The sequence below is a fragment of the Anser brachyrhynchus genome, assembly GCF_964034855.1.
Source record: "Anser brachyrhynchus genome assembly, chromosome: 1".
NCBI classification, from domain to species: Eukaryota; Metazoa; Chordata; class Aves; order Anseriformes; family Anatidae; genus Anser; species Anser brachyrhynchus.
The window spans coordinates 147,380,832-147,395,152 of NC_137694.1; the positions used below are offsets into that span (position 1 = coordinate 147,380,832).

At 46.4% G+C, this 14,321-nt stretch overlaps 1 protein-coding gene across 5 annotated transcripts in view; it reads left to right on the forward strand.

Moving 5' to 3' along the window:
* Window positions 1–14,321, forward strand: part of RASA3 (RAS p21 protein activator 3) — a 164,214-nt gene that overhangs the window by 36,663 nt on the left and 113,230 nt on the right. The window contains exon 1 of one of the 5 annotated variants that reach the window (XM_080577051.1): window positions 4,644–4,867. The exons of 1 other annotated variant lie outside the window; for it this stretch is intronic. In XM_080577051.1, coding sequence (XP_080433177.1) covers window positions 4,813–4,867 — 55 coding nt within the window. In that variant the 5' untranslated portion in view covers window positions 4,644–4,812. Of the gene's footprint in view, window positions 1–4,643; window positions 4,868–5,262; window positions 5,703–14,321 lie in introns of those variants that run through there. 3 more of the 5 variants (XM_080577050.1, XM_080577048.1, XM_080577049.1) reach the window with 3 other exon arrangements.

The following is a 14,321-nucleotide window of genomic DNA, read 5'->3' on the forward strand; positions in this document are numbered from 1 at the left end:
AGGACTTCACTATAATAGTATGGCAACAAAAGCATGTTCTTTGGAAAAAAGTCAGTATGATGTTCAGTGTCATTGATGTGGTCAGTAGGGTGTTAGGAATTACTAGAAAAGGAAAAAAGACCAAAGAAATGAAGAATCATCATGCCATCCCATCCACTGGTGGCATCCCCCTATCTGAATGCTACTTATGTTTCTTGTTCTCTGCACCTTAAATAATGATAACTGTAGTGACAGAGATAGAAGACGATCAGAGGCTTCTGTACAAGAAAAATAACGAGGCTTTCAGGTCAGAGAAGATGTGTTTGGGGATGAAAAGTAAGTATAGAAATGGCCTACAAGTTCATGACTGGACCAGGCAAATATAAATGACTCGGTTGTTGGCCAACAAACACGTAAAGACACAGAGAATTATTATCTTTTCATACAGTTCACAGTTAAATTGGGGAGCTTGTACTGGGAAGGCAAAAACTGTAAATAAATTCAGAAAGTGATCGCATACACTCACAAGAAAAGCTCTCTCACGAGCTGCTAAGGTAAACATGCAAAAACAACCTTAGATGAAGAAATGGTTAATCTATAGGTTACTGAAAGCTAGGTGGCAGGCTGGCCATCTGTTGGGAAGCACCTGACAAAATGGAGCCCTGTGGGCTGTGCTGCTCAAAAGGGCCATGGTTTCCCCAGCTAAAAGTGCTCACCGTGTTGACAATGTGTTAGTCTTTGAGACTTTTTTTTTTTCCCAGATTAAAATGATTTGTAGTTCTATAGCATAATGCAGATGTACAGCATAAAACACTTCACATAAGCAAGGGAGTTGCCACTGTTGCCACTTCATTTATGGGAAAATGAAGTGCACATAAATTTCCCTAAAATTGTTTAGCAACTCAGGGGCATAATTGAGAGTAGATTCATGAGGTTTCCATTAGCCTCTCTATTAATCGTGCGCTTTATTTTCTCTCTATCTCCAGAGCACTTTATCTTTTCCTTTAAATGAAAACATCCCTGATGTGGTTTTGGGTTTTTGTTTGTTTTAATGCCCCATTCCTTTTTTTGGTTTTGTCTTGTTTTGAATGAAAGTTTGGTAATGCAGGTGCTATGGGCTGATCTGGTATGAGCCTTTTGCTTTCGAGCGCTCATGATGAGAAGAACCTACAGAAATGTTAAGAAGCTGTAATACCACATAAATGTAGGTAGCAACTTCGTGGTACCCAGAGGGATAATAGGTTCATATTTTGTTAGTTTCTTGCGTAATGCAAAAGGAGATTAGAAAGCTTCTTATATTCTGTTTCCTCCCGAGAGAAAGCTATCATGAAGATCAAGAGAGGAAATGATTTCCTTGCCTGGCACAAATGAGTCACAGAAAATGACCTTCTTTGTAGTCTAATTTAGACCCAAGAATCCTCTGAAGAGCTGATAATATAAACCCATATGGCTTGGATGAAGAAAAGTTGGAAGAGATATAGTCATTAACAGACTCATCCACATCTTAAAAAGCAGCGTTTCACTTTGCCTGGATTTTTTGATCAGACTGCTAGCAGCTGCAAACCTCATGTTGCATGCACATGTTATCTGTAATACGCAGATACACATGTGATATGCTGGTGTTGAGGTTTTATTTCAACAATGGAGATATTGACAAAGGAATGCACATTCTTTGGCTGCTTCTTTCATGCATTTAGTGTCTTTAAAAATACATATTCATGCAGTTTTGAAACATCGAGTTCATTTATGTTGTTGGACTACACCGCGTGTAGGTTTGGAGGCAGATGTTTGTTACTGCGGAAGCAAAAAGCTTTTTAGCCTTCTGTCAAGAAAACAGAGAGAACAGAAAATAAACTAACACCCTGATACACAGAAGCACTGTCAAAGAGCTTCAGGAAAAAAAAGGGCTGGTAGGAAACCAGAAGAGGAGCTGGACAGCGCAGTGAGCTGTAAGTTGCAACAATTTGTAGGTTCTCGTGTGGAGAAGCTGAATTATTCCATAGTGAAGAATGTAAGAAGGTGCCAGCCTTTTTTTTTTTTTTAACATACTTTCTCTATTTTTTTTTAATTACCAGGGTGGGATTTTCCGTAGGCATTTTGATAGTTTCTTTTATGCTGAAGTGCAGAAGTTGGTGGCGCTTGACTGTTTTAGAGAAAAAGCTGTCTCTTGTTTAATTTTGTCACAGCCTCCCTGGACATATCCATGCTCTTGGTAAAGCAAGGCCATCCTGAAAAACAGCCTTTGCACTACCCCTAAAGCAAGCCTGGAAGCGTAGCCTCGGGTAAGCACACAGCCCTAAAGCTGCCCAACGTGCCCCTGTGACCCAGATGCACCTTTGGATTGGGATGCTTTCCTTTCAGGCTGCTTATGATCATGAACAAGGCATTTCAAAGTGTCATGGCTGAAGGGCCTCTTGCTTTTCATAATAAACAAACGGGAGTCGTGACAGGTTTTGTTTCTCGTTTTTACCAATGACTGTGGTACACCACACACCCTCGTAAGCACCACTGCTAGCAAAGAGAGTTGCAAGCAACACCTAAGGTCGGGGTGTGAGGGGGGCAAAAATTACCCTAGGCAACAGTGTGGATTTGTCCTGGGTCAAAATTTACGAGTTCTGACCACAAATTTGGGTGCACAAGAAGGGGTGGGAAGTTTATGTATTGTCTGGTTTTGTGAAGATAGAATAAATGGGTTATAGGTAGATAGATAATTTCTTTGCCGGACATAAAGGAGGTAGGAGTGCCATGGCTATCTGAGAAGAGCACAACTGCAAATTGGGAAGGATAGTCCATCCGCTGAGAGTAACTCTTACAGCAGCAAATGCTGGGAACAGAATTGATTTTTTGTAATGACTATTTTGGGGTCAACTTTCTGCAGATGAAAAAAGCTTTGACTGGAAAATGAGGTCAATTGAAGTCTTTATGTAGCAAAGGCAAGCACAGCAATCAAAGAGAAGTAAAATATTTTATCTGGGATGTCTATAATATTTAGAGCAAGGAAACAGGTTTCTCTCCGATCTTGTTGGGGAAGATTTATCAGTTCTCAGTATCAGCATGTAGAAGAAGGTTTTTTTTTTTGATTACTGAATCATCACAGGTACAAAGATAGCTTTTTTTTTTTTTTTTTTTTTAAGAGGTCTGTGAGCTCCATTTGTGAGCTTGATTGGAGTCAGGTTATAGAGATCCTGACAATAGGGAAAGCAAATCCACTTGCTTATAGCCAACATGTTTATTTCTGCCTGTGTACAGCATTGTGCATAAGAGTTGTTTGTTCTTCTTCAGTGAGGTGACTCTGGGCCCACATTTATTTTGTGCAAACATGTTCAAGGTGTGTGCATGTGTGGTGAAGGAGTAAAATCAGCAACTGCTGTGTATCCCCTTTTATTTGTGAGCACGTACTGAGTGTTAAAGCAGGCCTGTAGAACATGCATTTTCTAAAACTGTTTGCTTGCTGCATCCAGCATCTGAGAGGCAAGAATAGGATGGCCAGCGAGTGTCCTTGTTAAAATGTGAGCTATTTTATCAGCGTACGTGCAGCTCCTGTTCAGGCTGGAAGGTGAGACAAAAATAGGGGAGGTAGAAGGATCGTGACAGGTGAAATTGGGAATAAAACAGGAAAATGCTAGAGAGAAATGAGGGTATCACAGGGGGATACAAAGGACCAGCAGGCAGAGGAGCTCAGGCATTGCAGTGAGCTGGAAGCATTAGGGGGAAGACAATATACGTGGTAGGTCCGACTGGGATAACGTAAAGGAGGGTACAGCAGACATTGGGCATATTGCAGCTGGGAGGAGGGAGTTATGGCAGAGACGTTGGCAAGTGGCAAGCCTGTGCTTTATTACATCGCTTCAGAGCCTTGTGCTATAAAAATATTTTTGCCGAATGATCGACGTTGCTTGGCTATGCAGCCAGCGAGCGCACAGTAAGGCAGGCAGCTCCTGGAGATAACTCACGGCTCCCCTTGCTAGCTGTGAGCTGCAAAACCCACGCGCCTCAGGCTTTCCTATAAGCTGACCTCCACGGCCGCTGTAGCTCCTTCTCGAGTTGTCATTTGCTCTTCTAGCTCGCCTGGACGACTTCTCCCCTACAGACTGCATAAGAATTTACTTGGGATCTCCCCCACAGACTGTATACCTTGTGGGATTTACTTGGGATCTGCCTTCTGATTTCTTGCTGTGCTTTGACAGTTTGCTTCCACTTAGTATATATGTATAAATTCTTAATATACAAGGTGTGTATTCTTAATATATGTGAAGTTGTCCTTAGCCTGCTTGCCTTTCTCTCCTGAAATTCACAGCTAGGGCGGGAAGGCGCTTAGCGGTGGGTTTGTTTGCTTGTGCTTGGCTTTTATTTCCATTTTTTTTTCTTCCCTGCGGGCTGGAGAAGCAGCCTTTGGCTGTGCTTCTCCGCTGAGCTGCAGGGCAAGGTGAGGGGGCCGGTGAGGGGGAGAGGGCTGAGGTGGACATGGATGAGGGGGACAGGGCTGAGGGGGACAGGGCTGAGGGGGACAGGGCTGAGGGGACTCAGCGCTGAGGCGACTCAGGGCTGAGGGGGAGCCCGCGGCCCCCTGGCGGCGGCGGCGGGCTGAGCGGCAGGCGGCGGCCCAATGAGCGGCGCCGCCGGCCGCCCGCTGGCCAATGAGGCGGCGGCGGCGGGGCGGGGGGCGGGCGCTGGCGGCGGGCGCCGCGCCGCGCTGCGCTCGGCTCGGTTGGGCTCCGCTCGGCTCCGCTGCCGGCCCCGCGCTGCCCGCCGCTGCCCCCCGGGGAGCAGGAGCAGGAGCAGGAGCAGGAGGAGGAGGAGGAGGAGGAGGAGGAAGAGCGCTGCGGCGGCACCATGGCGGTGGAGGAAGAGGGGCTGCGGGTCTTCCAGAGCGTCAGGATTAAGATCGGTGAGGTGCCCGCGGGGGCAGTGCGGTGCCTCGCTGCGGGGCACGGTTTCGGGGCAGGCAGCACGGGCGCGTCCCAAAGGCGACGGGGGGGGGGGGGGGGGGGGGGGGAGTTGGGAGTGGGATTTTTTTTTCGGGAAAAAAATGGCTAATGGGGTTTGTGGGCGGGAGAGGGGGTCGGGGGGGGCGAGCAGCGGGCAGCGGCTCGGGGCTGCGCTCGCGGAGGCGCTGCCGAGAGTTAACCCGGGTGCGGGGTAGTGAGGGCGGGGGTAAGGGCGGCTTTCAGCGGGGGTGCGGGCAGGAGAAGCCCCGCCGCCGGCTGCTCGGGGGCAGCGAGGCGAGGCTGCGGTGGCAGGATGCCGGCGGCGGCCGGCCGTGCCGCTGGGCTGCGGCAGGGGGCGGTAGGCGGTGCGGGCACGGGGGGCTCCTCGGCTCCCCCCGGCCGCGCGGAGCGGGGCGGGTGCCCCGAAGTCGTGCGGGGTCCCGCAGCCGGGCGCTTTCCGTGGTGGTTTTCCTCCTCGGTCTGCTTGGCTATTGGCGTGCCCTCCGGGCGGTCGGGCTCGCCGGTCGGCTCGGTCCTTGCGAGGAGCGTTTTGCGGCCGGGCTCCGGCTGATCTGCGGCTTTCAGGGAGATCCTTGCCTTGCCTGCCTGCAGCCTCCCTGCTGCAGGCCGTGAGCGGGGGCCCCGGCACCTAAGTACGCTCGGTGTCAGCCCGAAGAAGCGCAGGACCGATGGATGCCCTGACGGATCAGTGCCAGCGCGCCGCGGGGTCAGGGTGGAGCACCCTTTCCTCGCAGGGAGGCGGAGGCAGCCCGGAGGATTCAGGCTGTCCGCCAGGTTGGTAGCCCAGAAGCGCTTGGATGCCCTGGTGTCGCATCATTGCCGTGGCTGGGTCCTGCGCTCCCAAGAAGCTGCAGGTAAATGCCGGTGTTTCGTGCCACCGGTGTTACTTGCTCTTCTAGGACTGATGGGCTGCATTTTTAGGTAGATGGGGAATAATACCCCAGATTTTCCCAATGCTTCCCCGTTCTGAGTAGTGCTGGTTTTAGGCGTGCTTGGATTTGGCTCGAGCCATCTGTTTCATCTGCTGAAAACGTGAACCCTGAGCTGCTTAGGAGCCCACCTTTCCCTCGTCTGTTTCCCGCTGCCGCCGGTGGGCTGTTTCCAAAAAAAATGCCCCGCTGAGACACTGAGGTCGCGGAGCAGCAGTACGAGCTCTGCCGCGGCAGCGTTAGGAGGGTTTGTTCCTGCGCTGCCTCCTGTCCAATTTCTGGTTTCTTTTGTGGTTTGTTGAATTGAAAGAACTCGGTGCCTGGCTGCTTCTGCTCACGTCTGTTGCGAGGAAGTGACATACAGTGAAAAGAAAAAAGTAACGCCTGTGCTAAGGACCGCGCTCTTCAGATGTCTATTCGAAATTGATTTATTTTGGCTTCCCTTCGCTGAAACCGTTGTCCTCTTGTCTTTTTCTCCTTAATTGAAAATTATTTTTGCCGGAATTCCTTATGCGTAAACAAAACAATGTGTCATGTAAGACTAAACAAACACTTCCTATAAGATTGCCACTTTGAGGAAGTGTGCAGTGCTGATATTTCCATGAGTCAGTGTTTCAAAACCTGCAAGGAAACAACATAGGAGTCTACGCCTGATGATTGGCTGGAAAAACTACAAAGAGAGTGCTTCTGCTTGACAACATGACTGGGGTTGTGCTGTTAATAGTATTTAGTAAACATACTGTACTTAATTGCTCCTTTTTTCTCCTTAAATGGCATCAGCTAGTAAGCTTTCAGTTGAAAAAATTAAGGCTCACGTTCAGCGTTTCTGCTTCGGAAGCTAGTGGGGAACTTTCTGGCAGGTTGTACTTCGTGCATTGATTTGTACTTGGACATCTGAAGAAACTGCTCACTTGTGAATTCTTGCAGTAAAGTAATGGGCTTTCTGTGTCCTCAGAAATCTTGAATTCTTGTCTCTAGGGGTAGGAGGCTCCGCTCTAAAACTGTGTTTCTAGCTGTGGCTAGGCTTGTCATATAGGTTTAACTCTCCCATAGCTTTGCAAGAATCTAGGGGACAGGAGGAAGCTCCTCTTGACAAGGCTGATGGAGCCCCCAGTTTACTGAGCGTGACCCGTTTGCTCATCGTTTGGTTCATCTCGGAGGTCACAGTTGTCCCCTGATACAGCACAAGTGCTCGCAGCAGTTTAAGATGTTCACCAGCTTGTAAAGCTCCTTGGAAAGGGCCACGGATGGACCTTGGTGGTTGCAGGTGTTGAGGTCACAGTCTAAAATGTGGGGCTTCTGGCAGCCTAGTCTCTCCGTAGTGCTACGTGTGATCAGAGACGTGAAGCTGTAAATTTTTTGTGATAAAGGTTGGCTACTACCATGTATAGGCAGGTGCTGCATTTGCAACTTATCCCTTTTCAAAGGATAAAACCAAAAACCTCATTTATGTTGTGCCGGTCCTGGTGACTGGATGAGGATTGTTGTCTGTAGACTGTGCTGCCTCTTTGGCTCTTGGTTTTGCTGTGCCTTCTTTGCTAATTCATAGAGAGCTGTGTGGTTTAAGACGTTGTGAAAGGAATTAAGCTTTTCCGTGGGAAGCTGAGAGTCTTAGGTGAAATCAGGCAATGAGTATTTGCTTAAGTGCTAGTGTACTAGTCCTTAAGCAGATTGATTGCCGAGAGAGAAAGTAGTTATTGCCCTTCCACCATTAAGCTTGGTACAGAATAAATGTTTGGGAGGATTGCCTCTCTGCATTTCTGTGAGGGTGAGGAGGGGCTATCTTGTCTCTGAAAAACTTCAGGCCTCCCTCAGTCCGATAATTCTAAGGCTGATCAGGGAAATCCATTTTGCCTTGAGAAGATGTCCTTCTTCATGTTGTCTGTTGGGATTTAGTGCCTTGTCTTCAGTGGTTACTCATGGAAGTAAGTAAGTGCAACTAAACGTGCTCGCCGCATAATGCTGTAAAAGGATTTATCCCCATTTAAATGGGGCGTAAGGTTGTTGCACAGATATTTTTAGAATAAGTGAGTTTTCCCACTTACGTCTTTCTATATATAGACAAATATCGTAGTAAACATTTATTTAGGAATTGGAGGATCTTTCTTATTAAGATGTCAGTGATCTTTTAGTGTTTCAAAGTTAGTGGACCAACAAGTAAAGAAAGGAAGAAAAGTTATTTGCATCTCACCCTGAATGTATTCGCGGCTTCTCAAGATTGTTTCTGCACCTTAAGAAGTTAACAAGTACAGTTTAATCTGATGCTGTGTAGGTAAAATAAAGTGGCAAATTGTACTATTACTAATTGTAATGCTAAAGTCTATTTAAGGCTCGAGTCTGACAGGCTGTGGAGGGTGCAGAATAGATTATGGGCTGTGGAGGGTGCAGAATAGATTATGCAGATTTTTCACCACCACTTTAATATTTCAACTCAGCAAGGGTTGGTAGCTGTTGTGTTGGGTGTGCTGAGTGGAAGAGACCTGGGACCAGTGCTGTCCCTAGGAAGGGAGTGCTGCCATCACTCTTCATGTGTCAGGAACAGCTGTCCTTGGAGCGAGTGTGGACACCAAAGCAGAGTTTCTCCAAGTAAGAGAAAGAAACCAAGGTAGCAGTGGAAAATACTTCAGTGAACTCGGTTTTTGAAGAAATGGAAGATGCTTGCATTTGGGGTTGCCAGCCTGACATGACATTATCCATGAATTAATCATTTTTTACTTAAAAGAAAGTTTATATATGGAATCACAGAATCATTAGGGTTGGAAGAGCCCTCCAAGATGACCTGGTCCAGCCATCCCCCTACCACCAATGTCACCCACTAAACCATGTCCCTAAGCACCAGGCCCAACCTCTCCTTGAACACCCCCAGGGACGGTGACTCCGCCACCTCCCTGGGCAACCCGTCCCAATGCCTGACTGCTCTTTCTGAGAAGAAATGTCTCCTCATTTCCAACCTAAAGACAGTGACTTGGTTTTTAGAGTGCGTGGAGATAAATACTCATGCGTGAAACCATTAAACATATGCTCAGAGCCTCTGATACCAGGAAGCAATTTTTTTTCCTCCCTCCTTTGGAATTAATACATTTGAAAAAGAAAAAAAAAGTGTTCTCTAATCTCTGCCACGAGAGCTAATAGTGTTTTCTTGCCTTCTCATGGAGGTGATTATCTGCTGGTCAAACTACCAAACGCTCTTACATCAGGCCGTTATGTAAGTGCTGGATGCCTTAGCTTTGCGGTTTCCCAGCAAACGCTCTTGAAAACTTTTAACTTCGTTGAAACACTCTCCATTCTCATTACAAAAAGTGGCTGAAAATGCATTCTCTATTCCTTAAATTTGCTAAATCACTGGGTCCTGTGTTTGTGGGTCTCTGTTCGTCCTGATGCTGACCTCCCTGGGTCCCGTGCACGGCCCTGGGGCTGTCTTGGCACGGGTGGGTGCCCCAGGCTCAGCTCCTGGACACCTTCACCCAGGGTGGTTTGCGGCTCCTGGTGAAGGAAGGCTTTCCATGCAAACACTGAAAGGGGTTTTCAGCCTACAGCAAGATTAGAAAATACAATCTTAAAACAAAAAACTTCTAAAATACCATTGGTTTTGTACATCAGGTTAAAATTCTTAAAGCAGATGGACACAGTGGACTGCGAATGGACCTTCAGGTATTCCCTCTGTCCTTTCTCCATCCGTGACTGATGAGGGACCTACGGATGTCCATTGTAGAAGTACGAATTCTGTTTGAAGTTCTGTTGAAGGCAGCACTTGCACTTCAGTGAGAGCCGAATTAAATCTCTGAGTAGCTCACGTAGCAATTCCTCTCTTGGGGAGGAGCGGAAGGATGAGGCAAAATCCACTTAGGGTTGTTAAAGGGTACTTAATACCTTTAATTTTGTGGCAATTCACTTGTGGGTAAATCCTCTGCAAACTGGTGGTTGGAGAATAAATCTTACACTTTTCCTGTGTGTGAGAGGAAGAGGCCTGGAATAAAGACAGAGGATTGTAGCCTTTGCTGAATATGGGAAAAGATGTAAATATCACACGGTTAGGTTACTCGTAATCATTTCAACCCAGCAAATGTTTAGCCATATATGTCGAGGAAAAATGAGTGTTTGTGTGCCAGTGGACTGGTAACGCATCTGGGGAGCAAGTCAGCCAAATCAGCCAAGGCATATATTAATTTTAATTAAAACATGCACTAAGACTGCTTTATGTCTTAAGGTTGGGTTTTTGAACCTTCAAGTACCGGGGGTTTATCTATCTTGGGGTAGAATCAAGGAGAAGGTTGAGAGGTGGTGGAGGTAGTAACAGGTTATGTTTTATTAAACCTAAAAGCTGGTTGCACGTTCTGGATGGCTGTCTTAGCTTCTCATTTTAACAACATTTACTAAAATTTACAAAGTGTCTTTGGCTTCTTCAGCCTAGTGGACTGGTGACCGTATTTAGGATCCCACTAAAAGCTTTGTTTCGGAATAAAACCAAAACAAATCCAGCTTCCTTCCTCCCCCTTCCTAACCTCTACCAAGGGAAAGCAACTTCCCTGAAACTTCAGATGTTGTTTTCCTCCTATAGAAGAACTTTTCTGGGTGAAAGTTTTGCAAAACGAAATGTGAATCTTTAAAATTACGAAGAGCTGGACTTTTATTGCCCCCTATTTTCATTTCTCGAATTTTTCATGGATCATTGCCAAGTGTTAAATACTTTACGGATTTAGTGGAAAGTGTGAGGGCTTTGAGTTTTCCTTTTATTTTTCCCCTTTTTTCTGTCTGAAAGGGAAAAAAAAGTGTAGCATATCTGTATTTTTGAGGTCTTCCAAGGAAAGAATGAAAATATTGAAGACTTTATAGGCTGGTCTGACTTGCTCTCCTTCTGAGTTTGGTCGCGAGTGCCGCTCTCCAGATTTACCTTCTGGACCTCAGATATCTTCTTTAACCTTTTTATTTCTGGCTAGAGACTCAGCATTTGCTGGTTGTTCCCTCTCCCCTGGGGAGCACTGGGAGAAAATGCAGATCCCTTCGGTAGCCCGACGACTGTGCCTTGCTGTTCCCTGCTTGCTGGGGTGTGTAACCGTGTGGCTGCATCACCAATATCCCGAAAGGATTCATAGGATGTGATGGGGAATTGCGGCAGTGCCGAAGGGGAGGAAGGTTCGTGTCTGTGTGAACGGCTGGTGGGTTTCAGCAGGTAGCGCCCCCTGCAGTGCTCCCTGTGTGCCAGTGTTAGTGGACAAACATTAGATGAAACTTCTCATTTTAGCCACGTGCAACGTATTTCTAAAAATCCTTGAAGTTCAGTTCGGAGGACCAAGTATTTTTGCAATAACGGGAGGAGGGGGACTCTGCTAATAATGTAGGTCTGTGTCCCATAAGATGTGACCCTGAACTTTCTTTTTGTTTTTCTTTTTTTTCACAATGACTTTAGGAGGAAATGCATGTTTGTTATCGTACTTGTTACTCAAAGGCATTTCAAAATCCATTTAAAAGAAATCTGCCTTGCAAGGCCCGAGCTGGTGTTTCAAAAAAGGAACTTCAGGCTTCGGAGACCTTGGGTTACATAAAGAGCAGAAGCGTTTGAACTCGTGAAGGATTTTCGTTTCCCAGGGTCTTACCACTCTTTATTTTCTAATATGGAACTGGAGGAATGAAGTTTGAGTGACTGCTAACTGATTTGCCTTGCGTTTAAGTTTCACAGGGCTCTAACAGTCCGAGCATTGGACGACTGAGAACTTGAAGCACTCGGTTTACAGTCGTGCTTCTGTTACGGCTGCTTCTATGGAGTTCTTGTGTTTAAAAAAGCAGCTCCAACAAGCCAGATGCTCTGACACTGGGGTTTTAAACTCCTTAAAAAATAGGAGAGAGGCGACGAAGTTTATTTTTCCTACTGTTTCCAATTTCTTCTAAAAATATTTCTGTTTACAAATTGTTTACAGCTACTTACTTTTGTTCGAGAACTCCAGGAGAAAACAGTTAGCGGGAGCCTTTTACAAGGCCTTAGCTGACTGTTGCTTGTATTTCCCAGCTGGTGTTGGAGTACATCTGGAATCTATGAAATTCCTTTCTTTGTTCCTCATTTCCTGTCTCATTCAGGACTACACTGCAGCTCTCTGAAAGCTATGGCTCTTAGGATCTTCTCCCGAGCTGTGTGTTTTAAAGCCTTTCCCAAGTTCCTGAAGGTGGCTGTAAGTTCCTCGTGTCTTAACAGCGTAATTGAACCGTGTCCTGAAACTCCTAAGACGGGCAGTTTCAGTGTTTGGACGACAAATAATTTCACTGGTTTTTCTGGCAGTCGTTCAGCTCGGAGAATTGTAGGAAGGAGGGTGGTAGGAAGAGCAGAAAAATCTGCTGGATGGTATAAAAGCTCCCTTTCTTCGCCGCTCTCTCTTCCCCCCGGAACAATCACCGGCTTGTGATACAAAACGAGATCTATTTTGCAGGAGACACGGGGTGTGACATTTTACAGTTGCTTTCAGAGTCTGGCTGGAGGAGCTGGTGGCTGCTGCAGAGCACAGGGACACAGCCTTGGAAAATCGAGCTCGGGGAGTGTGACAAAGTGTGAGAGCCATGTGTGCCTGAAACAAAAACAAGCCGTTCCCCAGCCCGGCAGTGTTTAAATTAAAGACTCACTGGCGTGAATTGCATGGTTGCAATTCACCTAGCAGCGGCCGAGCGAGAGGGAACGCGGCCGCCTAACAGAATTGTACTCATTTTTGGCAAGACCGCTTGTTGTTTTGTTTTTTTTTTCTAACCAACAAAGCATCTGACAAAAAATGCGTTTTTATGAATGCTCACATCCTGAAGCTATCGGAGCGGCTGGCCAAGTTCTCCAGAGCAAGAGGAAGCCCTCTGTCATCCAGTGGTTGCTGCCACCTGCCAGCTGTGACATCTCCGAGGCAGAGACGAGCTGCTGCCTGCTAGCTGCACCCACGTCGGATCTGCTGTGGTACGATGCCCGTTCAAAGCCTTCTTCGTGAGACACCTGCTGCTGGACGCAGCTCGCATTGCGAGCCTTGCTCCTCCTCTTTATACACGCACCGGCTGTTTTCCCTTCCATTTTTGAGTGGTAGAGGATCCCTGAGATGGCAGCAGTTGCCCTCACGGAGAACTTTAATTTTGAGCTGCCTCTTTTACGCAATTTAGCAGATAGAAACAAGTACCACTGTGAGACCTGTCAGGTCTCTAGAGATTGGATTTTCAGATTTGCCAACGCCAGTTTCTTTTTTATCTTCTTTTTTTTTTTTTTTAATGTCACTAACAGAAAGTATATCATTGATTGCCTTAAAAGCCTTGTAAATACGTGTAGTTTCACATTATATTTATTCCATGTTCTTCTAAGTAAACCCCAGGAATTGCTGCTTGTCTTCCCCAAGGTTTGCAAAAGCAGTGGAAGAGCTGTGAATCCAGCAGTTGGCTGAAATATGTCTTTCAGCAGAGCGTGTGGGTACGGTGTAAGGTGGCACATCTCCTTTTTTAAGGTTCTCAGGTCTTCTGCAGCTGTATAAAAGTGACAGTACTGCTCAGTGTGGCTGTGAACTGGGTAAAACTGAAGTTATTTTGCTCTGTAGGTGATTATCGTTTCTTACCGGCTGTGTTGTGCTCTGTTTTAGGGAGGCAGAAAGCTTGCACCTGCCCTGTTCAAGTCATAGAGGAGTAGTGCTCCGATAAGATTTATGCCCTGCACTGACCAGCATTAAGGTCCTTCTCTTGGTCTGGGCAGATTCTCAGTAGCCTAGACCCAGCCTGGTCGTAGAGACCTCCTTCAGGCCACGTTTCCCTGCTGTACTGAGACCTTGACTCTACTCTTGCCTGCTTCCAGAGATCAGGAGGAGTTGGGTTTTGCCTCCATAAACACGGTTGTGAAGTTTGGACCTCCCTGTCCCTTTCACTTTCCCTAGAATTGCTTGAGAGAAGGGGGAAGGAAAGCCAAGAAACAACTAATTTTTATTCAGACCCATACTCCTTGCTGTCTGTCTTTGAGCAGTGAGGCAGGAGCTTTTGACAGGGAATAAAAAGTGCCTGGGGGAATTTGGGATGTTGGGGTAGAGCAAAGTAAGTTCAGTGCAAATGAAGCTCTAGCAGGCTGATAATCAGTTTGCTTTGACACCTGCTTTTGTGACAGCGTTCCAGAAAGATGTGGGTTTGAAAGTAAAAAATAAAAAAAATTGAGTGACTGTTTTAAGTCAACTTCAGGACTGAATGTAACTAGTCTCTGTAATAGTCCAGGTGGAAATGTTATTGCTATTAGAGTTTTGTGGTAACACCAACGAATTTTTGGTATGCTGTTGCCCTGCTTCTGGTAACGGGAGTAGGTAATGTGGTCCTTCAGGTAACAGGAAGTTGGTATTTCATTCTCTTGAACGGAGGTTTTTCTTTCTTGTACAAAGCAAATCTCTGGAATTGGGAGAGTATTTTTCTCCTAGTTCCGCAACATCTTACTTAGGTATAATTAACCATGTCAAAATTGCGTTTTTATTTTATTTGA